At 44.4% G+C, this 27580-nt stretch overlaps 1 protein-coding gene across 1 annotated transcript in view; it reads right to left on the bottom strand.

The window, feature by feature from the left end:
- LOC138267693 (fibrillin-2-like) overlaps window positions 1-27580 on the bottom strand; it is a 367800-nt gene that overhangs the window by 197948 nt on the left and 142272 nt on the right. Inside the window, exons 7-9 of the mRNA XM_069216842.1 lie at window positions 27353-27478; window positions 10013-10138; window positions 1157-1309 (exon numbers count right to left, since the gene is read on the bottom strand). Coding sequence (XP_069072943.1) covers window positions 1157-1309; window positions 10013-10138; window positions 27353-27478 — 405 coding nt within the window. The remainder of the gene's footprint in view (window positions 1-1156; window positions 1310-10012; window positions 10139-27352; window positions 27479-27580) is intronic.

The raw sequence follows: 27580 nt of genomic DNA, 5'->3' as shown, positions 1-27580 counted from the left end.
CCGGATCTCGGCGGTCCGACCGCCGGGATCTGGATGGCGGTAGGGGGGGTCGGAATCCCCGCGGCGGTGCAGCAAGCTGCGCCGCCGCGGAGGATTCAATGGGGCCGCGGTACACTGGCGGGACCCCGCCAGTGGTGCCGGTCCGACCGCGGCTTTACCGCCGCGGTCGGAATCCCCATTGGAGCACCGCCGGCCTGTCGGCGGTGCTCCCGCGGTCCTCCGCCCTGGCGGTCAAAGACCGCCAGGGTCAGAATGACCACCATAGCCTCAACTATTTCAGTTGTTTTGATTTCTGAGAGCAACTCCTAATAATGGTAGTTGTGAAACTGCCTGCTTCGATTTAAGATATATTTGAGCAGTGTGCATGTGGAAATCAAAAATGTTCATGGCTTATGGTGTTAAGATATTGTGACCATGAATGGAAAATTACACACAAAACTTACATAATGGGTGACTGGAGCTATTATGATATATTATCATTATATGATGATTTACACAAAAAGATATTCCTTAGCAGAAACTGGCTAACGCCTCTTTAATGTTATCCTAGGAGAAGGTGCTAAGAGATAAATCTAGGTTCTCATTTAGAGCAATACCATACTTTCAGGCACAGAAACACCTCACTACAAATCACAATTGGTCACATTATTTTAGTACACGATTGATCTATGTGTGCAAAAGTCGGGGACTAACATGCATAAACATGTATTGCATGTTTCTGCTTTTTCTGCATTCTGCGACATTCTTCGAGTTGGGCACTCACATTTGACACTGATTTATATGGAAGCGCACAGTAGAAGCTCAATGCGCTTTACTCCATCTGGGGTGTAGTTTTCATACTACCATTCAAAGTCTCATTGATTCTGTGGTTTGTTTGAGTCTTTCACCCTGTGCAGCTGAAACATGCGATGCAGACAGGTAGTTTAGTTAACCACTTTTGATGTCTAATGCACTAAATCTTAATTCCTCCTGTTAACTACTCTTGTACCACCTTGTTTATTGATATTCATTACTGAGCTGTTTTCTTTGGCATATATTGGCATTGATTTGCCACTCATGGCTGTGCCCACATGATGTCTGCTGAATATTCACTAAATGATAGGAGATACATTTTACATCTCATACCTCTAGGATTTGACTGAGATTACAAACTTACCAGATCCACGAACTGGACACATTTCAGGAATTTGTCCGATAGCCCAACAGCGCCCAGAGTCACAACAGCAGTGCGTTTTGGTAAACTGGCCAGGTAGCTCTCCGGCGCATCGTCCACCAATCAAAGCAGAGAAACAAGTGCCAATGCGTTGATCTGCAGAAATGAATTTATCATATTTTCTTTTATGTGACAATCTTATAAAGCTTGAACGTTCCCAAACATAGAAAGAACCAATCATAAAAATACTACATTCACAAACTTATGGAAGTAAATCACTTCACAGAAATAACACAAAATATATTTGAGAAGGATAAAACTTGCACTTGCAACATATGAATTTTCAATGCTTTTTCATTTGAATTAAGAACATGAATCATAAATCATAACTAAATGAGTAGTCAGTCCCACACCAAATATTCTCAGTTTTTAATCGTTTGTGTTTTTAGAGCCCACTTAGTTTCTAAGCTTAGATAAAATAGGGACCCATGAGAAGCTTCCATGAATCAAAGCATGCAATAGAAATAGATTTTTTTGGTCAGTGAAACATTCTTCACTGCAGATAACCGCAGAAACACTGCAAAATATAGGAACACTTGCTGGAAAATTTCCATCTACAACTGTCAGTTCGGGTGGGAGCCTGATGACCCATGGTGTTCAGTTGCTCGTCATCTACTTAGCTCATAGAAAATGTTTTCATTGCTGTATAGGCCAATCAGCAGAGTGCACCTGTGCAAAATGTATATATGGGAGTAACATGTCCGATTAGAATTAGTTTGTCTTTGTCAAGTTGTTTAACAAATGCATTAAAACCTAAATAGAGTCAGAGGTGTTAGGGATATGCCTGGTCTCTCTATTCCTTGGTCAAAAAGAAATGTTTAAGAAGATCTCAAGTAGGACATCTCTGAACAATGAAGTGAGATTTCCAGTCAAGGAGAGACCATTTGGGGTCCACAGACGCTGCCTAGAGAGTTAGCCAACATTCATATTATTTTTGGTGAAAATGTTGTGTTTGTATAAATGGTTCACATGGTTTTCTTCTGGAAAGTAACTACGCTGCAAAGCAAGCAGGTATGCCATAAATCCCATACCTATTCTGTTATCCAGTAAATATGTATTTAGTTACATCTGTGTTTTCTTTAGCTCTTTACATTCTCGGCAACAGTCGCACAGCAAATCAAAATACAGCATTCTATATAACTAAAGGGAGAGGAGAGGCCACAGTTTGACTTTTGAAGTATTGGAACATGCTACAGTATGATTAAAAGTTGAGTCATTTATAACTCACTTAACTAAATGCTTAATTATGCCACTGCTTGCATATAGTAGACACAAGTGCCCACTTTTGTTGACCATGGATTATTTAACATCCTCCACTAAATACATCATCTGCATTGTAATGACATTTAGAATTTGTCTCACTGTGGGACCACTATGCTCATGGAGCCATGTGGCCATGACGCAGTTGAGCACAATGGCTGTGCCCATATTTACACGTGTAGACCAGTTCAAAGCCTGAGTAAGTGCCTTTAGGAATGAATGCCTGATTGTAAGGAAATGCCTCCTTGGCATGGTTACCCCCTGACTTTTTGCCTTTACTGATGCTATGTTTCGAATTGAAAGTGTGCTGAGGCCTGCTAACCAGGCCCCAGCACCAGTGTTCTTTCCCTAACCTGTACTTTTGTTTTACACAATTGGCACACCCTGGCATCCAGGTAAGTCCCTTGTAACTGGTACCCCTGGTACCAAGGGCCCTGATGCCAGGGAAGGTCTCTAAGGGCTGCAGCATAGCTTATGCCACCCTGGGGACCCCTCACTCAGCACAGACACACTGCTTGCCAGCTTGTGTGTGCTGGTGAGAACAAAACGAGTAAGTCGACATGGCACTCCCCTCAGGGTGCCATGCCAACCTCACACTGCCTATGCAGTATAGATAAGTCACCCCTCTAGCAGGCCTTACAGCCCTAAGGCAGGGTGCACTATACCATAGGTGAGGGCACCAGTGCATGAGCACTGTGCCCCTACAGTGTCTAAGCAAAACCTTAGACATTGTAAGTGCAGGGTAGCCATAAGAGTATATGGTCTGGGAGTCTGTCAAACACGAACTCCACAGCACCATAATGGCTACACTGAAAACTGGGAAGTTTGGTATCAAACTTCTCAGCACAATAAATGCACACTGATGCCAGTGTACATTTTATTGTAAAATACACCCCAGAGGGCACCTTAGAGGTGCCCCCTGAAACCTTAACCAACTACCTGTGTAGGCTGACTGGTTCTAGCAGCCTGCCACACTCGAGACATGTTGCTGGCCCCATGGGGAGAGTGCCTTTGTCACTCTGAGGCCAGTAACAAAGCCTGCACTGGGTGGAGGTGCTAACACCTCCCCCAGGCAGGAGCTGTAACACCTGGCGGTGAGCCTCAAAGGCTCACCCCCTTTGTTCCAGCACCGCAGGGCACTCCAGCTAGTGGAATTGCCTGCCCCCTCCGGCCACGGCCCCACTTTTGGCGGCAAGGCCAGAGGAAATAATGAGAATAACAAGGAGGAGTCACTGGCCAGTCAGGACAGCCCCTAAGGTGTCCTGAGCTGAAGTGACTCTAACTTTTAGAAATCCTCCATCTTGCAGATGGAGGATTCCCCCAATAGGGATAGGATTGTGACCCCCTCTGTAGGAAGTTGGCTCTGTATGCACTATTTCAAAGTAAGGAATAGTATGCACAGAGTCCAAGGGTTCCCCTTAGAGGTAAGATAGTGGCAAAAAGAGATAATACCAATGTTCTATTTTGTGGTAGTGTGGTCGAGCAGTAGGCTTATCCAAGGAGTAGTGTTAAGCATTTGTTGTACATACACACAGGCAATAAATGAGGAACACACACTCAGAGACAAATCCAGCCAATAGGTTTTGTTATAGAAAAATATATTTTCTTAGTTTATTTTAAGAACCACAGGTTCAAATTCTACATGTAATATCTCATTTGAAAGGTATTGCAGGTAAGTACTTTAGGAACTTTGAATCATTACATTAGCATGTATACTTTTTACATAAAACACAATAAACTGTTTTAAAAGTGGACACAGTGCAATTTTCACAGTTCCTGGGGGAGGTAAAGTATTGTTAGGTTTCACAGGTAAGTAAGTCACTTACAGGTTTCAGTTTTTGGTCGAAGGTAGCCCACCGTTGGGGGTTCAGAGCAACCCCAAAGTTACCACACCAGCAGCTCAGGGACGGTCAGGTGCAGAGGTCAAAGAGGTGCCCAAAACACATAGGCTTCAATGGAGAGAAGGGGGTGCCCCGGTTCCAGTCTGCCAGCAGGTAAGTACCCGCGTCTTCGGAGGGCAGACAGGGGGGTTTTGTAGGGCACCGGGGGGGACACAAGTCAGCACAAAAAGTACACCCTCAGCAGCGCGGGGGCGGCCGGGTGCAGTGTGCAAACACGCGTCAGGTTTTCAATGGTTTTCAATGAGAGATCAAAGGATCTCTTCAGCGTTGCAGGCAGGCAAGGGGGGGCTCCTCGGGGTAGCCACCACCTGGACAAGGGAGAGGGCCTCCTGGGGGTCACTCCTGCACAGGAGTTCCGTTCCTTTAGGTGCTGGGGGCTGCGGGTGCAGGGTCTTTTCCAGCCGTCGGGAAATGGAGTTCAGGCAGTCGCTGTCAGGGGGAGCCTCGGGATTCCCTCTACAGGCGTCGCTGTGGGGGCTCAGGGGGGGACAACTTTGGTTACTCACGGACTCGGAGTCGCCGGAGGGTCCTCCATGAGGTGTTGGTTCTCCACCAGTCGAGTCGGGGTCGCCGGGTGCAGTGTTGCAAGTCTCACGCTTCTTGCGGGGAGTTGCAGGGGTCTTTAAATCTGCTCCTTGAAACAAAGTTGCAGTTCTTTTGGAGCAGTGCCGCTGTCCTCGGGAGTTTCTTGTCTTTCTTGAAGCAGGGCAGTCCTCAGAGGATTCAGAGGTCGCTGGTCCCTTGGAAAGCATTGCTGGAGCAGGTTTCTTTGGAAGGCAGGAGACAGGCCGGTAAGTCTGGGGCCAAAGCAGTTGGTGTCTTCTGTTCTTCCTCTGCAGGGGTTTTTCAGCTCAGCAGTCCTCTTCTTCTTGTAGTTTCAGGAATCTAAATTCTTAGGTTCAGGGGAGCCCTTAAATACTAAATTTAAGGGCGTGTTTAGGTCTGGGGGGTTAGTAGCCAATGGCTACTAGCCCTGAGGGTGGGCACACCCTCTCTGTGCCTCCTCCCAAGGGGAGGGGGTCACATCCCTAATCCTATTGGGGAATCCTCCATCTGCAAGATGGAGGATTTCTAAAAGTTAGAGTCACTTCAGCTCAGGACACCTTAGGGGCTGTCCTGACTGGCCAGTGACTCCTCCTTGTCATTCTCATTATTTTCTCCGGCCTTGCCGCCAAAAGTGGGGGCCGTGGCCGGAGGGGGCGGGCAACTCCACTAGCTGGAGTGTCCTGCGGTGCTGGCACAAAGGGGTGAGCCTTTGAGGCTCACCGCCAGGTGTGACAGCTCCTGCCTGGGGGAGGTGTTAGCATCTCCACCCAGTGCAGGCTTTGTTACTGGCCTCAGAGTGACAAAGGCACTCTCCCCATGGGGCCAGCAACATGTTTCGGTTGTGGCAGGCTGCTGGAACCAGTCAGCCTACACAGATAGTCGGTTAAGGTTTCAGGGGGCACCTCTAAGGTGCCCTCTGGGGTGTATTTTACAATAAAATGTACACTGGCATCAGTGTGCATTTATTGTGCTCAGAAGTTTGATGCCAAACTTCCCAGTTTTCAGTGTAGCCATTATGGTGCTGTGGAGTTCGTGTAAAACAGACTCCCAGACCATATACTCTTATGGCTACCCTGCACTTACAATGTCTAAGGTTTTGTTTAGACACTGTAGGGGCACAGTGCTCATGCACTGGTGCCCTCACCTATGGTATAGTGCACCCTGCCTTAGGGCTGTAAGGCCTGCTAGAGGGGTGACTTATCTATACCTGCATAGGCAGTGAGAGGCTGGCATGGCACCCTGAGGGGAGTGCCATGTCGACTTACTTGTTTTGTTCTCACCAGCACACACAAGCTGTCAAGCAGTGTGTCTGTGCTGAGTGAGGGGTCTCCCGGGTGGCATAAGACATGCTGCAGCCCTTAGAGACCTTCCTTGGCATCAGGGCCCTTGGCACCAGAGGTACCATTTACAAGGGACTTATCTGGATGCCAGGGTGTGCCAATTGTGGATACAAAAGTACAGGTTAGGGAAAGAACACTGGTGCTGGGGCCTGGTTAGCAGGCCTCAGCACACTTTCAATTCAAAACATAGCATCAGCAAAGGCAAAAAGTCAGGGGGTAACCATGCCAAGGAGGCATTTCCTTACACCCTCCCCTTGGGAGGAGGCATAAAGAGGGTGTACCCACCCTCAGGGCTAGTAGCCATTGGCTACTAACCCCCCAGACCTAAACACGCCCTTAAATTTAGTATTTAAGGGCTCCCCTGAACCTAAGAATTTATATTCCTGCAACGACAAGAAGAAGAGGACTGCTGAGCTGAAAGTCCCCTGCAGAAGAAGAAAAGAAGACACCAACTGCTTTGGCCCCAGACCTACCGGCCTGTCTCCTGCCTTCTAAAGAAACCTGCTCCGGCGACGCTTCCCCAGGACCAGCAACCTCTGAATCCTCAGAGGACTGCCCTGCTTCAAGAAAGACAAGAAACTCCCGAGGACAGCGGCCCTGCTCCAAAAAGACTGCAACTTTGTTACAGAGGAGCAGATTTAAAGACCCCTGCAAATCCCCACAAGAAGCGTGAGACTTGCAATACTGCACCCGGCGACCCCGACTCGACTGGTGGAGAACCAACACCTCAGGTAGGACCCTCCGGCGACTCCGAGACTGTGAGTAACCAAAGTTGTCCCCCCTGAGCCCCCACAGCGACGCCTGCAGAGGGAATCCCGAGGCTCCCCCTGACCGCGACTGCCTGACTCTAAAATCCCGACGGCTGGAAAAGAGCCTGCACCCGCAGCCCCCAGCACCTGAAGGATCGGAACTTCAGTGTAGGAGTGACCCCCAGGAGGCCCTCTCCCTTGCCCAGGTGGTGGCTGCCCCGAGGAGCCCCCCCCCTTGCCTGCCTGCATCGCTGAAGAGACCCCTTGGTCTCCCATTGATTTACATTGGAAACCCGACGCGTGTTTGCACACTGCACCCGGCCGCCCCAGTGCCGCTGAGGGTGTACTTTTTTGTGTGAGCTTGTGTCCCCCCCGGTGCCCTACAAAACCCCCCTGGTCTGCCCTCCGAAGACGCGGGTACTTACCTGCTGGCAGACTGGAACCGGGGCACCCCCTTCTCTCCATTGAAGCCTATGCGTTTTGGGCACCACTTTGAACTCTGCACCTGACCGGCCCTGAGCTGCTGGTGTGGTGACTTTGGGGTTGCTCTGAACCCCCAACGGTGGGCTATCTTGGACCCCAATTTGAACCCCGTAGGTGGTTTACTTACCTGCAAGAACTAACAATACTTTACCTCCCCCAGGAACTGTGAAAATTGCAGTGTCCACTTTTAAAACAGCTAAATGTGTTTTATGTGAAAAGTATATATGCTACTGTAATTATTCAAAGTTCCTAAAGTACTTACCTGCAATACCTTTCAAATGAGATATTACATGTAGAATTTGAACCTGTGGTTCTTAAAATAAACTAAGAAAAGATATTTTTCTATAACAAAACCTATTGGCCTGGATTTGTCCCTGAGTGTGTGTTCCTCATTTATTGCCTGTGTGTATGTACAACAAATGCTTAACACTACTCCTTTGATAAGCCTACTGCTCGACCACACTACCACAAAATAGAGCATTAGTATTATCTCTTTTTGCCACTATCTTACCTCTAAGGGGAACCCTTGGACTCTGTGCATACTATTCCTTACTTTGAAATAGTGCATACAGAGCCAACTTCCTACACTGATCCTCAGACAGTCGCTTCGCCAGCAGTCGAGATGTTCAATGTAATGCAGAAAGTTGCATATATGAATAAAAAATATCACAGGTGGTTTGGTGTACCATAATGAGAACAGTGATGTACTTGTACTTATGGCTGAAAATGTTTTTTAATGGAAGCCTACAAGAAATTCAGTAAAAGAAACCAAATGATCTAATCTAACTCAGCAGGTATATGTACAGTACTGACACACACCTTGAGGCTCTTAGACCCAGCTTTCACCCCTGACTTCCACATGGGAGTGTGGGGACATTCTACCATCACCAACCACATTACACCATCTTCAAGAAGTGGAATCAGTGGAACAACTTCGAAGGACTTGGAAAGGAGTTTCAAACATAATCTGTAAGGTCTGCGTTCCATTCTATTATGGTATTTGCGACCCACTCACCCTCTAAAATTGGGCAGATATCTATGTTAAGTTTCTTTTAATTGTAAAGTGAGCTCTGAACATCCATAAGTACATAGGCTCCACTTTTTAACTACATATTTTTTTTAACTTTTTAACAAAAATATGTTCCATACTAAGTGACTGAAAATAAAATATATACATTGGCCAGATTTGTCATTTAAACAAAATGTGGTACGGGTCCACTGTTTGGATTTTAGGAAAACAGACGTTTGTGTTTGTTTGGTATTTGATAAATCACTTAAAACTTGGCTTTCCCAGTATTATTTCATCAATTATTTTCATGTATTCATGCATTGTTTCTATGTAGCCCTCAAACTGCCTAAAGACTTCTGGTCATGAATGGATTTGTTAAAGAAACAAAGGTTTTTTAATTAACAAAACAAAATACAACTGCAAATCTGCACCATGAAAACATAAATTCAGCAATTTCAGATTGCAATATGTGTGTTCCAATAAATATAGATACTGCACTCTCAGATGTACAGAATAACCTAGCAGGACTGTTACTTTATATGTTAGGCTCCTGTAATTTTAGATCTTTTAATGTCACTACAGTTAGAAACTATAATGTGCTGATGTACATTGGAACCAGTGGTTTTAACTCTACCTCTCTGGTATAGTTTTACAACACTTTTCCTCTGCTCGCTGCTTGTGTGCGAACTGAAAGTGCCCTTGTGAATGCCACAGTACACTTCCACTTCCTGCTGGAGCTCACACCTGCCTGGACACCTAGACATTGTTAGACTAACTATTAGATATCCATGTCCAAGTAACATTGTTTCATGCTCTGCAGTGCGCATGCTCACTAGCTGTTCTCTGCTACATTCGCTAGTGCTCTTGCCTCCTGCCACTGCACTGATACACCTGTGTCTCATTCAGCATGTCGGCTCCTCCCTCACCATGCCGGAAGAGCAGTAAAGCAGGATGAGGAGGGAAAACGGTGACAGGATAAGTGCAACAATACTATGGTCTCCCCCTGTTTTTGATCTGGGAATTGAAATGGGGGGGGGGGAGGGGATTGATAAGCTTGAAAAGCCAAGATGAAGATGAAGTGGGTGGAATGTGGTGAGTGTTTAAAATTGGGGATAAGCAGTTTTCCTCACAGAGAACACACATGCACTAAGAACATAAGCGCACACAATAGAATAAAACCAAAAAAAAACAGACAAAGTTATAAATGAGCGATAAATGCATGAATAAAAGTGAATGCATACAAATTGAAAAGGGTGGAAATCAAATTAAAGACAACAAATTGACCATACCTTTTAAATCAATGGATGCTTTACAGTTCCACAAAAAATGTATGTTGTTCCTTGATACATTCTGGTATTAAGGAATAACAATATAGGACCAAAGGAAAATTAACTTCCAATTAAACCCCAATACCACAGAATACACACAGGGAGAAAAGGAACATCTGTGTTAAGGTAATCACTAATAAAAGGAAGAGCACAGGCATGGTAGGCCCATCTACAGCCTCTTACCGATACAGCGTGATCCATCTTGACTCGTGCTGAACCCCCGGGGGCAGGTGCACACATAGCTTCCTGCAGTGTTGGTGCACTCTCCTCCATCACACACATTGGGGATGGTGCTGCATTCATCCACATCTAGGACAACAGTAAACAGGCGACTGTTAATGTATTTTGTTTATTAAAATAAATATCAGCGTTCCCCTCTAATCTAAGATGCAATGGGTGCGATCTTGGTCAAGGCACAACTTACTCAAAGGAGATCATACAGCCTGAAGTATGAAGTAGGGACATACACCTCCCACAGTTGGCCACCATGTTGCACCTCACAGAATGAAAGCACTAGTGGAAAGTTGGTGTGGTCTTCATCCGAATGTTCCAGATTTTGTATCTTCATACCGAAGGCACAATTTTACCAATATGGTAGTGATTATCAATACGATTGGGTTTTTAACTCAAGTATTCCTGCAGTGGTTGGATGTCACATATGGTAAGTGTATATCTATTCTTCTCAGCTTCTGCTTACCAAGACTTACCCTCTGAAGCAGTACTGAGGTAGATGTCATGGATGTAATATTACTTCAGTGTGTTATAACTTATGAGATATATGACCCTGTACCCATAAAGATGAGAGAATTGTGGGAAAAAGGCTGGAAATTGAAACTGTGGCAGTGGTCCACTTTCAGGGGGCAGTGCTTGCAATTCAGATTGAAACACATCCATTTTGCTAGACTCCATGTGCACAGTTGCTTTTGCTGCATGGAATTTGCAATACTTCAACCAATACGAACATAGGGCACAAAGTTGAAGCCGAATAGTCAAAGAGGTACACAGAGTTAATCTATCTATACAAAGGGCCTGATATAAAGTTCAGCGGATGGGTTACTCTGTCACAGACATGAAAGACATTCCGTTTGCCATATTACAAGTGCCATTGGATATAATGCACTTGTAATACGGTGGATGGGATAGCCGTCACATTAGAGACGAAGTAACCCATCTGCAAAACCCTAAACCAGGCCCATACTCTCATCTGCACTGGTTTTTGCCATGTAAGGCTATGGTGAAGACATTTAAAGCAACCTAAAACTCTCATTTGTCCACTCCTCTGCCAAATTTTATGTAATCTTTTGATGTGTGTATGGGAATCCAGCACACAACACCAACAGAGGCCCTCAGTGAGTGTCTAGTATTTACTTTATCTGCTTTGGCCATAAACTTAAGGACTAGTTAGCCATCAGAATTTCGAACTATAAAATTATAGAAATCAGAGTGTGGCTTTATTATGTTTCCTTGAAAAACAAAGAAATTGGACTTCCATATAAACTTCTCTCAACCAATTGCCCACTGTCCCTAGAATCAAGTGAGGACTAATCACGTAGACTCTCCGAAGCAGAAACGCCAAGGCTTGAAAAGGCACTGGAGCTGTCAGCCACACAAATGCCATCTTTACCCAACTGGAGACAGGTCTCTGGATGAATGCCAACGGAAGGCTTAAATTAAGGAAATAATGTCGAAACATGTTAAACCAAGCAGAACACACTGCTGGAATTTCCTGAAAATTACTTAATCTTGTAATGCAGTTCAGCCAGGTCAGGGATCTTGTCTGAGACTGGAATGCTTAGGCCCAATGAACATTCTTTTGAACGTGCAACAAGCTTTGGACATGAGTGAACACATGATTTGTTTATCTTCACGGTGGCAAATGCCAACTTTAATATATACAGGAGTGTTCAAACCAGTCCAGTACAGTGGGGTCTACGGCACAACCTGAAATAGACCCCAAGGAATATTATGTATATACAACAGACAATTATGTACAAATAATGTAAACAAAAATGTATTTACGTAGTAGTTGGCCTTAAGATTTCTATGCATCTGGTCCTCCTGGACCTATGTCACATCCCATGTTATAAAGTGATGAAGATAATTGGAGGTCACTTGGCAATCACAGTTTTGTAATTTTCTAGTTCTTACAGACAATGGGCAGTAAAGCAATGTGTCAAGAATCACACAATTTGGTTAAGTGACGAATCTGCGATTAGAATACACATCTTCTTGTTTGACAGCTAAAACGTAGAGCCCAATTTGATCAGGAATCTTGAAAACTGTAGAAATACCACGTAGAAGCATAAAGAGCAGTAGGGCTTCCATAAGTCTGGAAATCAGACTAAAGGCTCTCTCAAGCCATGAAAACCCCTTAGTAAGTCAATCAATACTTCCAGACTGAAATTACTTTCAGGGGTGACTGAGGTTTGAAAAACATCTTGATAAATCTTTCCCTTAGTCACTTGGCCGCATGTTCTTTGCTGTCATTACGAGTTGGTGTTTATCCTTTGTAGTTTCTTCTCACTAAGAGCAAGGCTTCTGGCCACCAGAGCTATGCATCAGATGTACCCAACACAAACGTCAGCATTGCTAGGGGGACAGGTAGAGACCACACTCCACTGCAGTGAATCACACTGTTCCGACCAGCCCAGAACTCCCAGACCACATGCCCGAAGCAGCCAAACCTCAGACATCTAAAGAACCACTTCCTACTCACCCCTTGTAATTCACAGTCATTGCCTTGTAAATACAGGGCTTGTCTGCGCAACAGCTCCCTGCAGCTCCTACGCATGTCTCTGACCAGTGAGCAGTAGAATCCACATCTGCTCTGGCAGCCTCCCTCTTTCTTTGCTCTGTTTCCTCTCTCTTTCTCGCTCACTCTTCCCTGCCTGTCTTTTTCTATCTCACTCTCTTGCTTTCTTCCTTACTCCCACTCGATTTTCTCTCCATCTTGCTCCTTCTTTCTTTCTCACAATGCCCCTCTCTCTCTCACTCTGTGTTTCCTTAAATCTTTCTCCTTGTGTCGCTTTTCGCTTTCTATTTCTCACTTGCTTATTATCTCTAAATCTTTCTCCTTTTCTTTTTATTTCGATTTCTCTATTTCATCTTTTTTTTTTTCTTTTGCTCACTTTCCTTCTCTAGATTTCACATTGTTTTTCTCTCAACCTTTCTCTCTCATATTTCCATTTCTCTCCCTTCCTTGCTCTGTCTCTCGCCTCTTAGCTCTTTCCCTGTATCTTTATTTATGTCTTTCTTGCGTTTTCCTTTTTTTTGCTCTTTTTTTTCATTATTTTTTATTTTTATTTTTCTCGCGCTCTCTCTGTTTCTCTCAATGTGTACATATCTCTCTATCTCTGTATCTGTTTTTCTCTTCCACAATAGCTCTATTTTTTCTTTGCATCACCCTCGAATTCTCTTTCTTTCTCTGTCTCTTAATCCCTTTTCTTCTCCCTTTCTTTCTGTTTCTTTTTTCCATCCCTCCCTCATCTAGCAGAAACTATCTAGGTACACTGAAAACATGTGTTGGGGTCTGTTGTCAATCTTCACTATGCCTCACGCACAAAGATTAAACTTGGGCCTGTTTGATCTGGAGCAGTTGTCATGAAGGCATCAGCAGACATGCAAAGACAGAATGATGCTCTACACCCTGCCGATGGGGATCCCCTGTGAATCACGGGGCACTGAATTATAAGTCTGAAACCAAAATAATGACGAGCAAAACTGTAGTGTCAAAATGTTCAATGTAGTAATCTCAGCTAATAATTAAGATCAGAAGACCCTAATTTTTGCAAGAGCTAATTTGCTATTCAACTTCAGCCCTAACATTTTTGGTTGCAAGTTCCATGTTTACATTCCGCTGTCTCAATATTAAGTACATTTTGAGATTACTGGATGTAAAGATAATTGCTGTCGGGTGTGGGGCATATTGGTGTTTTATGGCTGAGAATGTGATCATGTACTAATAAAAGCTGTGTCTGTGGGACACTGGCTCAAACTCCACTGGGAACCCTAGTTCTTAATTTGTGCCGGGGCTGGCTGCAGGTGGTGAGCACTGGCACGTACTTTTCATCATTAAACTTTCACCCAGAGCAAGAAAGGGAGAAAGAAAGAAAAAAGTGAGGACATCAGTTACAAATGGAGAAAGCAGGTATAAGAAGTACTAAGAACAAGCGCGATAAAGAGACCAGAAGTTTTTGGTGGTGGTGGAAGAAAGAGGCTTGAGGTGGAATCAAAACCAGTCCTTGATATTCAGCAACCCTGGTTCTGGTACTTGGCAGCACTGGTGACGAGTTCTGAAGAAAAACTTTGGCCCTTTAAACTTTGTGTTTTGATCAATTGTGTAGTGGGGAGAAAATCCAGTGAATAAAATTACAATAGCCCTGAAAACTCAACCACACATCATTATCAGCAAAACAGGCAGTTAGTGACCGGTTTACTAGGGTAATATTAGTGGAAAAGGACAGGGCAAAAAACTGCCTTTTATTTTAATTGGATGGCGCCCCCTACAGGAAGCAACGCAGAACCAAGCACTGACTTACGTTTGCTGTCAGGTTTTTAACCTAACCTTCTCTCCGGAGCTCTAATTTAGCATTTGGAGAATGATTCAATATCACAGTAATTGTGGAGACTGCTCGAGAAGTCCTGGAACTGTGTTCAGCATTTCATGGAGTGATACCCAAAAAAGAACCGGCGGAGCACAGCTCAGGGTGGGCGGAATGCCACAGAAGATCTGAGTCTCCGTGGGAAGTTGTGCGCTGTTGTTCACGTGTTACATGAAACCAGTACAAGCGACAGAATGTTGTCCCACAGCACCGCAAGGGAAACTCACATAGGGCGATGACGTGTGTGATGAGCAAATAAACACACATTCTGCTCTATCCTCTGAGGAGGGAAAAGGGAAGTGCGTCTGCAACAGATCACATCCGTTCTGGACCAATGATCATCCCACGTGCGGTAATGCACCCACTGGGACATGAGGAAATGACGGGCTGCCTCACCTGCAGCAAGATCCGTTCGATTATTAGAAATATATGTTTAAATATAAGTGCAGAGGTCCAAAGTGTTGCACCAGTGCTGCTGAAAGCTGGGATTGCTGAATACCAATGGATCCCAGACTTGATCTCGCCTCAACACCCGATACCACCCGTGTCTGTATCTCACTCTTGCAAGGTTCTTACAGGTCTGGCGTTAGCCAAAACCGTTTGATTTTACTAAAATGATATGCAATAATATATTTACTTCAGGGCCTTTCAGCTAGCCCTTTGTATCCATGTGTCTATTATTGAAGCGTTCAGTTTTTCTTGCACCCACTACGGCATACAGTATCAGATAACAGGCCAGACCATCGGCTAACTTCACGGTGTCTTTTAAAAAGAAAGACATCCACAAAGTAGTTCTTGTTAGTGCCACGAATTGCTATGGCACATTTGCTCTTTGTAATAAAAAAATATTTGTACCTTTTGCAAGAGTCTCTTTTTTTTATTTTAGACTGTTGTGGGACCTGCAGCTTTCCCAGCAATAAAGCTTGGAAAAAGCATAACAAACAAACATTGAGAAAGTCAAAAGGCCAGCAAGAATCACCAGACATATTGGGCCTAATTGCGAACCTGGCATTCTTTAGACCGCCAGGGTTGCAGTGGTAGTCTGACTGCTGCCAAAGCAGTGGTCCGATTGCTTTGGCGGCGGTCTGGCCGCCACATTATTACTGTGGCGGTTGCGCCATGGTCAGCACCGCCAGTTTCTCTCCAAAGAAGGAGCTGGCGGTGCTGGCGGTCCTAATCCGCCAAGGCGGCACTGCATGCACTGCCGCCCTGGGGATTACAACCCCCCTCTCTGCCAGCTTTTACATGGCGGTAGCACTGCCATGTAAAGGATGGCAGAGACAGGGTGCAGGGGCCCCTATGGCCAGCCCCGTCGCTCAATTCACAGTCTGCATTGTGAACTGCGCAACGGGTGCTGGTGCACTCTACGCAACGCAACATTGCGGCCGGCTCAATTATGAGCCGGTATCAATGTTGTAATCTGTTCCCCGCTGGGCCAGCGGATTGAAACACCGTTTCCGCCCGTTGACCCAGCGGGGAACTCCTAACGGGGCTCGCGGGAAGGTGGCTGTACTGACAGCAACCTGACCGTGGGAGTTTGGTGGATGGCCTTTTCCGTCCGCCAAACTTGTAATGACCCCCACTGTCTTTACCAATGCTCGATCATCCCTTCTTTCTCTGTCACTGTTTCCTTAATCTCCATCTTCATCTTTTCCCCATTTTCTGCCATGGTCTATTTTGTGCTGGGTCAAAGTCAGCTGATAAAAAACAAGTCCCAGCCCACATGTATCTTTTTGTGGGGCTCCCAAATAATGAACTAAGTTTAGTAAGATCTCCAATTAAACGGTTCTTTCTGAGGTATTCAAAATGTGAATTTGGAAAGGATACTGGTATTAATAGATGAGATTCACCATGTTAGTCTTTTTCAAAATGGCTGGTGCATCAAAACTAGTTGTCTTCATTAAAGAGGTCTGTGCCAGAGTGTTCCACCTGAGATCTGCTGGTCAAACAACTTACTAAAAGGTGTAACTTACCTTTGTGAATCAGGTCCTAGATTTTCTTTTCAATGTTTAACTCCACTCCTCCTGGAAACCCGGCGGGATTTATTCCTGTTATTGTCATGGCTGACAAATTCCCAGGTACAAGTGTGATGTGCTGCTCCGGCCCAGGTTTTTAATTTAAATTCCGGGACTTGTAGTCCTGTATTCTAATTGAATAAACAAGACTACGAATCCCAGAATTCTAAGAAAAAACATGAACAAGTGCAGCGCATCATGCATGGGCTGTATGGTTAACCCATTGATAGAAAGCTAGTGTTACTTTGATGGCTCCTCTTCACATTAGCAAATGACAATTGTGTTCTATTTTTAAGTCTTTACATAATGTACTTTTTTTTCTTTTCAAATTTTATATCCAAAGTTAAACGCAGTCAGTCAATTATAGTTTTTCGATAATTTCAGCTTTGAATGTTTAAGGCACAGCTTCAAGTTCAGAAACTCAGAAAAGGCAGCAATGTAAATCCACAGAGAAAAGGAAACATTCACGACCACCTGTGCCCCTCAGGGCACAACAATTTAATCACATCATCTCGTCTGCTGTGTAATTACAGACCTCTGTTTTGCTAATACAGGAGAACAAGAGGAGGTCAATCCATTGGGGGGTGTCCAAAAGTTGTTATGCCAGCAAGGCTTTCCAAAGTTCCCAGTGTTGTACAATTCTTGAAGTTTGCAAAGTTTCCCATTTTAAATGTACCTTCTCATATGCAAAGTTTGTCTGTGTAGTGAGATATAATTTTCAGCGCGTTGAATGAGAATTATTCAATCAGTACCAAGATGGGATATTTATGCACGGTTTTGCATGCAAATTTAACCTAAGCTTTTTCCTATAAATGTATTTATGTAGTGTCTTCTATGGCGTAGCTTCCTCCCACAAGGGGTTTCTGAATGCTGTATGAGCTTACACAAATTTAGTAGACATAGGACTAGATGTGTTGCCTGGCCAGCAGTCAACAGGGCTAGACAGCTTACAGAACAGAAATGCAACAAAACAAAATGCATAGGCAAAGATTAAAGCTGCAGCATCATAAAATCATATTTCAAGTTTAAAACCTAATTTAGCTTTCTAACAGCTGCCAGGAAGTCACACAGGGATTCCTAGCAGATGTAAGCCTTTTTATGTGGATGGAGATCTCCGTGATGAGTGTGGATATCTTAGCAGCCATAAATCCCAGTCAGGGGGTGGAAAGTGGGCCTTCCCAAGATGTGGCCTGCATTGACAGTGAGGGAATACCCACAAACACAGAAGCTTGGCTGCATTCCCAAATCAGATTCCAGTCGGAGAACCAAGGGCCTGATTCTAATGTTGGCGGGCGGCGGGAGCCGCCCGCCAAGCTACCGCCGCTGAATGACCGCACCGCGGTCAAAAGACCGCGGCGGCCATTTAGACATTTCCTCTGGGCCGGCGGGCGCTCTCCAAAAGAGCGCCCGCCGGCCCAGAGGAAATGCCCCTGCAACGAGGACGCCGGCTCAGAATTGAGCCGGCGGAGTTGCAGGGGTGCGACGGGTGCAGTTTGCACCCGTCGCGTATTTCAGTGTCTGCTTAGCAGACACTGAAATACTTTGGGGGACCCTCTTACGGGGGCCCCTGCCGTGCCCATGCCATTGGCATGGGCACGGCAGGGGCCCCCAGGGGCCCCGCGGCACCCCCTACCGCCATCCTGTTCCTGGCGGGCGAACCGCCAGGAACAGGATGGCGGTAGGGGGTGTCAGAATCCCCCATGGCGGCGCAGCAAGCTGCGCCCCCATGGGGGATTCAAAGGGCAGCGGCAAACCGGCGGGAGACCGCCGGTTTGCCTCTTCTGACCGCGGCCGAAGCGCTGCGGTCAGAATGCCCTGCGGGGCACCGCCGGCCTGTCGGCGGTGCTCCCGCCGACCCTGGCCCCGGCGGTCTTAGACCGCCGGGGTCAGAATGACCCCCCAAGTGTCCTAGCAAATGTGGACCTGTCATATTGATTGAATAGAAGTGTTACTAATTACCTGAATGATTTACGATGTAACTACTCCTTCAGGAATCATTTAGTGAATGAATTTGTGTGTACCCAGTTTTTGGGGGGCTACTGAGTTGCCCTACTGTGTGGAAATTGACTTCACCTGCGGCATCATCACCTCTGAAGCAAAATTGAGACCATATTTTACATGGACCACTCTCTGATTTAGTTCTCATCCATTTTTTATAACATGAAGAGGTGCAAAAACATATCAGGGGATACTCGAGAGCAGCACAGACGACAAAGAAAGAGCACAATGCAGCCCAAGTGAATCAAGGATCAAATCAAACTTGAGAAATTTTCCACGTTGTCATAGTTGTCACTGTACCGGAACCAATGAAAATGGTCCACATGACCACAGATCGCTATTGCAATAATGTGATCTTAGTCTTTGAACATAATATCCTCAAGATATGATAATATAGGTTGGATATCCAGGACACTACTGTTAGTGAACCTTTTCTTCCATCTACGATCCAAAGCTCTCCTCATATTTCTCAGATTTAAGCACAAGTTTAAAGCTGCCAGTAACCCTAAAGTGTTGGTAATATGTTATTGACACTTGTTCCTCAGCAACAATACTGGTAACATTGCACAGACAATGGGTATATTAAAATTGCCAACACCTCATTAATACAAGAAGTAGTGCCAAATCCCTTAAAATTTGCAATTATCAGTCCCCTACTCAGGAATCCTTTGGCAAACCCGAAAAGATCCAGCAGACGTCAGACCCATTTCAGTTCATTTATTAATCGGTAAAATCATGGAGAGAAAAGCTATCAATCAACAGGAGAAGTTAAGTGACGCTAATAACATTCCTCACAACTGACAAAACCGGTTTTAGGCAGTGGAGAGGAACCATGACTACAATTTCAGCTAGTGTTGATGAACTGACCGCCTCCTTGGATTACTGTGCTTCTTTTTATCATGATCGTACGAAAGCCAAAAACAGAAAAAATGATAGACTTGTTTCTAAAAAATCTAACATATCAACTTGGTTTCAGGTCTATTGCTGTGTTATGAATTGCTTTTAAAAGTTTCTATAGTTAAAAAACATTTCCCTCTAAAATAGTATGTAAAGCTTATAAATGTGCATAAATGTAATCTTAAATTCATGTTCAAATTCTTATTCATCCTCAACTTATTAGTAGCGATGAACCTGTGTGCTACACATTGCCGCTGAAGCTATTGGAAAATAAGGCAGGTATCTATCCCTTAAGTATCTACAATTATCTTTATTTAATAGTAGTCAAATCCTAACAGGCTCTTCCTCGTCATCAATGAAAATGATATCACAAATGTTCCACTGTAATTCATTTTGTCACCCCTATTTATTTCAGACAACTGGCTAATTTGTTTTAACTCAGCGTCAGGTTAAAATGAAACATATGAAGACAATATCCAACTTCACATCCAGTGTGGTAACCCAAAGGTACAGAACACCTACATGATCACTCTTGTATTACCTAGTCCTAGCTACATGAAGAAGGGGTACCTGTGTGTGAACAGTTCAAAAACACAATTCCTGAAGGGGAGGGCCAATCAAACTCTAATCTCCTGATGCTCAATGGCAAATGTATGGAGGATTGTTGGCTGCAAGTTCACTTTTTGTGACATTAATTGCTGCAAAAGTTGCAATTTTCAAGCAATTATGGGAACAAGTATAACTTTTGTATTCTGTGATGTTGCTAAGTCATTCTTAGACCTATTGGTCCATAAGTGAAATGGGAAACTGTTCTCGAAAAAATAGTGTTTTCTGAAGCAGAACTTTCCTACTTGGTTTGCAACTGATGATCTGGGGATGATTAACTCAGATTATTCACAGTGAAAATGACAGATTCTGGACCCATGAAATATATTCTTGAACAGAAGATGAGCCTACCGTACAGTAACCTAACATATGCACCCTTTTGATTACAAAGAGGCAAATATATCGTCTATTCATCCACTTGCCTACTAGGCCCAGTTCAATTTTCCAAATAGTTGATTATGTTTTATGAAGATCTGGACTCCAGTTTTTGCAGTAGCCTGGGGTCCTGCCTGTTTCTGCTGATGTATGACCACTCTCACTTATCTATTAATGTTGCTCACATTTTTCACTAATATAGTAGTAGTCTAACATAGAGTTTAAGACCAGTTTGGGGATTTACTTTGTCTTTCTCCTTTTTTCTCCATTTTCTACCATCATCTCTCATGATCAGATTACATAATCACACAGCCAATGCTTAGTTTGTGCTTGTTGTTTCCGGTGCTGAGCACCGGCATTTATTTTTGAGGGCCGGTGCTTATTCTTCTGCTTCAAGCATTTGCTGCGAGCAAAAGACACATAGGGAAAAGACGGAGGAAGGGAAAAACGAAAAAAGCGTACAATGGGAGAAAGCAGAAAGCTGCAAGAGTGAGCTGAAGGGGCAGGGGGTGGCTTTATAGGAATTGAAGAGGCCCGAGATGGCTTCAGCATTACGCTGCCTCAGTATTCCCTGTTTGAACATTTAAATGCAGCAGCTGCATGTTTCAGAGGACGGCTTTGGGCACCGGCACATTTTTATTTACAAATTAAGCACTGCACATAGCCCTTTGCCACAAACCATTGTCACATCACCCACTCAGTGGGGAGGAGCACACACCATTGACCCATGCGTTGTCCGAGCCCAATGAATTCAGCCACCTCAAGACAATTAGGTAAACAACAAAGTTATTAATTTGTAGGTGAAGTTTGACACATAAAACAAGAACATGAACAAAAAAAAACGATCACAACAGACTAAAGTAGTTTCACGGCAGAAAGTCTTCAAATAGAATATCTTTGACAATGCTGATAGACATAGCGCATGTACAAGGGAACTATTTAAAATGGTAGCTAAATTGAAAGATATGGAAGGCACCTCCCAGGGATCAAACGAATGACACAGACAAATGTAAGGACTCATCACAGAAAAAGTGATTTATTAAGGCACAAAACAGAGCAGAATTCCACCCATGAAGAACTGTGCCTCCAGCAGCCAAAACCACATCAAAGACAGAGCCCCTCTTTAACTTCAGAGAAATTTTAGAAACTGACATCACAAACATAATTGCAAACATTAAAGCCTCAGGCTCCCCAACACATGTTCTACCTGATCAAAGAGAACATGGAGGTTTTTACTCAATGCTGACAAACCTGCTAAATGTGGGCATCAAAAACTCCAGCCCCTAGGTTAAAGACTAGTGAAAGATACACCTACAGCAACTTAAAAAAATATATAATCTCAGAGACTGCATCTGTCATTACACGAGTTGAGAACCTATTTTTTGATGCAAGCATATCACTCTGCTAGTAGTGGACCACATTCAGATTTTTGTGTGCAAACCTATGGTGGAAGTCTCCAGTGCAAACATGGGTGTCTCAGCATTTAATGTCATGGAGTCAATAAAAAGAGCATCAATCATTATAGTAGTATAAAACATGTTAGTGTATTACCTAAGAGCCAAGAGGTTGGACATTTTATAGTTACGATTGCATAAATACCCAGTACTCTGCTACTGTACTTTGTTTATACCCAGCATGGAGACATTCTTTACACAACAGCACTAGCATTTACTCCATGAATATGGTATCCTTCGAAGACACTTTCATCGTCCTTGTGGACGTAACATTTCATTTGGTCAGGGCTGGAGGTCCTGTTATATGAAGCATGCGAGGTCTCATTCCAAGCATGCTGGATTTAAGTAGGGGTGGGCGGAACTTGTGGAGTTTTAACTCCGTAGGATTCAGCAGAGTCAACTAAAAACTCAGTGAGATTCCGCGGACTTCAGCAAGTGGCAGAATTTCGGTCCGTTGTGCTGCCCACACTGATCTGTAGCACCAGGAGCTTATCCTGCGTTGTAAAATCAGCGTGAACAGCACCACTCGGTGTGCCAGAGGGCCCTGCTTCTACCTGCCGCTCGAACAGATTTTCTACTCGAGTGCCAGCTTTCGCAATGCGAGCAGCAATTTTCTCAATGTGAGTGGCAGCAACCTGCTGCGACCCCCTGTGTTAAGAAATCTCGCCAGGAAGCAGTCTAGCCCTCGTTTTTTCTCACTTGTCTCACCAACTTAACGTTGGCGAGCCACACATGAGAAAAACTATGCCACGTGGTAGTTGGTGGAGGTTTTTCCAAACTCTGTGCTCCAAGCGGAGCACGAAGTGGACAGTAACTCTGCAAACTCTGCCAGCGGAGCAAGTTTACCGCCTACCCTAAGATTTGAGTTGCGATGATACTTGGGCCTGATTTACAAATTCTGGGTGGTATCTCCTCACTTATATCAAACTACATTGAGTTTTAGTCAACGGAATGAGGAATAACCTATGAGAACCAGAATTATGAGTCCTTCTCCCCATGTTTTAATTGAATCTGAGGACTGTTCTGCTTACATTTACTAGCGTCTCTGATCTAGTGATGGGTGGGGGTCCAGGGAGCGTCTTTGTAGCGGAGTGGCAGGGGGCAAGATTTCACTGGAGACTTCGGGGTTGATGAGGAAAGAGGTGCATCCTTACCACATGTTGTTAGAAAGGGTTGGGTGGTGGCTGGATAGAGCCGTAATGATTTTTCTCTGGTGTGTTTCTTCACCCAGGAATCCTGTGTGTGGGAACACCTGGGCTCATCTCGCAATGGGACCAACAATTCCACAAAGAACCTCAGCTGCTTTCGTCAACCTAGACCTTTGCTTCATGTCAGACAAGCCAGGCGTATTGGTCAAGGTCAATAAATACCTGCAGCGTGACATACATCTCTCAAACATGTTTCAAAAGTGGATTTCGGCAGGTTTGGGTCGGTTTGGCCTTTGAAGTGGTTGAGTACTCTTTGAGAGTGATGGCTCTCAGGAGTGGTTGAGCACAGTAATACCAGTGAGTCTGACAACGATCTAAGCTGTTGTTTGGAACAGTTAAAATGTTTAGTGAATGTTTGCTTCAACATATCTACTGCTTAATATGTGAATTTGTGGTAAAAACACTAAGTGAAGCCCTCCGTGACACTGGACCGGCCTACCTCAACGAACGAGTAAACTTCCACATACCAATTTGACAGCTCCGCTCCGCCGACCTCGCCCTCGCTACAGTCCCCCGCATCCAACGCACCACCTCCGGCGGCAGATAACTCCCTCCCCACCAACCTACGCAAGACCCAGGACCTCCTAACCTTCAGAAAGCACCTTAAAACATGGCATTTTGAGCAGTAACCGGCAACCCCCCCTAGCACCTTGAGACCCTAACGGGTGAGTAGTGCGCTTAAGAAATTATTTGATTGATTGATTGTTTGAAGTGAAGAGTTGCAAAATGCAGAAGGTGAGACTGGATGATCTTTTTGTCAATTAGCCTTCATGTCTGTTACATATCATAATGTTAAAATAGCTGGTGCTCAATATCTGAATATTAAGACACCATCACTGTCACATTCAACATGTATTACTACATATTTGTTACAGGTGTATCAGCCCAGAGCTTGGTGCATTCCTGTATGGACACTGCAAACTCCCTGAACATTTTACAAGTATAAATTGAAACTAAACTTGAAGGAAGCTCAAATCTTAAACTTTCTATAAGTTTTTTTTTTTCTCAAATTATGTGATCTTCAAATCAAATATTCTTTGATTCTTGCAAGTTCAAAAAACAGACACGTTTTGCAGCGTGATTCTGCTACACCTGTCTGAACATTTCACGTTATCACGGCCGGAATAACATAACATGGCTTTGTCAGGCAAAGACGTATGCAAACCACATCTTTGTAAGACCATACTCCATAGCATCATGTGAAAGTCTCAAAAACCAGTCAAACCGTGTTAAAAAGGCACATATAATGTCTATTGCTGGTGATTAGAGCTACATATAAAAAGCCATAGAGTCACACAGCAAGAAGAACTTTATCCCTTTAATACAAGAGCCATAAAACATTCTGGTCTGGTTACCTAAATTCCACAGCTGTGATCAAATTACCAGTAACATGCCTGCATTATGTAGAATATCAATTCCCAGCACCAGGTTACTGAATGTCTTGCCCGAAGCTATCTTGCTATTGGTTTCTGCAACACAATAAGAGTCTTTGATATGCACAAGCAATCATCTGGTTAATTGAGAAGCTCCGCTAAAAGGTAGGGTAATTACAGAGTACTTACAACAAACGCTTTCTGTTTGAGCTGCTCATCGCCAGAGGTGCACATCTGCTTTTATCAGCCCTCCATCCCTTCGCACTGGGAAGAATGCTAGACCAAGGTAGTATTAGCTTTGCTTTCTGTACTGCTGTGCAAACTGTGTACTCCTGCCCTGAAGAAGACCTTAGAGTCCATGAATAGGTACGCCGACATGAGTCAGTGTCTAACACTATTCAAACCGATGATGCTGAAATAAGATGCAATCGACTGCACCAGCTCGAGTCCGTGCCCACTCCAAATTGACATGAAATTGTTTAAGTGGACAAAGCATGATAGTTTCTCACTATATGAAAGGATTTTTACCCATAATGCATGGGTATTTTCAACATGTATTCTGTAATATTTCTACCAATTAACAATCCATGTTAAAGGGATGAATGATCTAGGTGGGATACACGGGAGATCCAAAAGTTGTACCTCAGTTTCCACATGGCCCTACTTTCTGCTGTTCAGGACCAAAAACATATGTTGGCAACCACTGGACACTCCCATAAACGTATTGACTCAGGCCCTCATTATGGCTTTGGCGGTCCCACCACAGGACCGCCAAAGCCACGGGGAGGACGCCGCCGCCATAGCTGGTGGCATTCCCCCCTGAATGTATTGCAATGTTCCATCCAGGCTGACCGGCGGGAACATTGCAATATGCGTTCCCGCATGGCTGACAGGTTGGAACATTGCTAGAATATTGGCCTCTGCACTTTTAAGGAAGCCAAAGCTAATTTTCTAGCATTCTAGCACCCTCGGAATGCGCACTGTCCTCGGACGGTGCTTGGCAGGGGGGTCCCTGCCCTGCCATGGGCATGGGCAGTGAAGGGGCCCCTACTATGGTCACCAGCACTGGCTTTCCACCAACCTTTTCATGATGGAGACCCCAAGGCTGGCAGAAAGTGGGTTGTAAATAGCCAGGCAGCACTAAGTTCAGCACCGCCCTGGCTGGTTACAACCCCAACCGCCATCACCATGTTGGGAACCATATTCCTGGCGGGGACGGCTGTCTTTAGGCAGGTTTGCCCATCGAGCTTGTAATTTGGCAGTAGAACCGCCTGGAGTGTGGTGGTCCAACCGCCACCGCAAGGCTGGCGGTCCTAGACCCGCCAGCCTCGGAATGAGGCCATCAGTCTTGGAAACACACACTGTGATCGGAATGCGGATGAGGAATCCAGTGTTTCAAATGTCACATGTATGAATTTTAACCTACTCTTGAGCACTCACAAGACTTTCATATCATCTTAACACCAAATTTGTAACACTTGGATTACTTGTTTTACTGACATATATTACTAATTAACCTATTTTGTAAAGAGCAGATGTTGATTTACTTAACTCAAAGAGACTCATTTGAGCGACTCCATAAGAATCATAGGATACAATGGGTCTGAAATAGGCAAAAGCCATAAACAATAGGTTAGAGGTCTCAGCAGCGAGTGCTGACCTGAACAACCCATCCCACTCCCGTATGTTTGGCTATGATTGGTGTGTCATCATTTCATCAGGACTGATATGAAAACAAAAATCTGCTTCATTGGGCTTCCATATGCTTCAAGGTTCAAAGGAATAGCCATTAAAGAGTTGACTCACTGTATATCTCTAACTTCCTCCTTCAGCCCCATCGGGTATTTCCTTCTTGTCTGACATCTTCCTCGTCTGTCTTCAACAGCCTTTTAGAGAAGGCACTCCTAGATTATTTCCTCCATACTCTTGAGGATTACTTGCATTACAGACTCACTTATTGTTTTATGACTCACTTCCTTTATGATTGTAAGAATCACTCCTCTTTTTTTTTCTCTGAGTCACTTTTATATGGATTCCATGACTCACTCTCATATTGTTCCGATGACTCATTGCCATATGGCTCCTTGATGTATTTCTATATCATCTCAGCCATACACTGCCCTGTGGTTTCTAAGATGCAAGTCCATATTGTTTCTATGAAATACAGCCATATTGTTTCTAACCCGCATTCCCATATTGCTTCTTTACGTCGCTCCCACACAGCTTCTATACTGCCCCCCCCCATATTGCTTCTATACCATTGTCCCATGTTGTTGTTATGCCACACTCCCATATTGTTTCTGTTCGGACTATCTAAAGAGGTAGGAAATTGCTTGATAACCTAGATGAGATCATCTTTTTGTGGGAGTGGATGATCATTTAATGTTAAAATGCCCCCATTACACATTGTTAATCTTTAACCAATGCCCCTGTACATATAAAAAATAACAAAAAACAAATATACAGTATTTTCAGGGTAGAACAGCAAAAAAGCCTGAAATTAGCACCTCTTGGACTTGTGTCATTGATGAGGAGTGGGCCTATAATGACGCGTGTCACCTGTGTGAGCAAAGGATTGCATCTTTTATTAAAGCAAATACATTGAAATTGAACATCAAGTAATTTTATCTTCTTCCTTCTCTGATTTAAGACTTATTTGCTTGTACTTGTGATGATCGTAATTTACAGGAAGCTGACACAAAAAAAACTCAGAAGAAAAAAACGTGCTTCCTCTCTCTCCCTGTGCAGGAATAAATTATTTGCTGTGCCCCGAGTATTTTCTTTAGCGCCCTCCATTACTGTTTCGATGAACCCGGACATGTAGTTCTATAGGCACTCCCATATTTTTCTCTATTTACATATTGATTCCACAGTGTCAGTTTCCTCCTATTTCCCAAGTGCCTGACGTGCTCACCAGAGCAAACGGAATAAAGAGATGCTCTCCGAAGAGAGGACATTGGATAAATCTTGACCTGGGCCCACGCTGGGTCTCTTACCTTCACATTTTTGGGAGGTCTCGCTTTGCTTGTGGCCGGCGGGGCACTTGCACTCGTAGGAGCCAACGGTATTGATGCAGTTGCCTCCCTGGCAGAGTCCAGGAATTGCTTGGCATTCATCCACGTCTGAAAGGAGAAAACGGTGGATAGTGAATCCCAGACGTGCACTAAGAGTCGAAAAGGACGCTCAGATTAAGAGATCAGATACATGACAACTGCAAAAAGGGC

Source organism: Pleurodeles waltl, chromosome 12 (genome assembly GCF_031143425.1).
Source record: "Pleurodeles waltl isolate 20211129_DDA chromosome 12, aPleWal1.hap1.20221129, whole genome shotgun sequence".
Classification (NCBI taxonomy): domain Eukaryota; kingdom Metazoa; phylum Chordata; class Amphibia; order Caudata; family Salamandridae; genus Pleurodeles; species Pleurodeles waltl.
The sequence above is the reverse complement of the archived record's forward strand: the minus strand, read 5'-3'. Positions and strand labels throughout refer to the sequence as shown.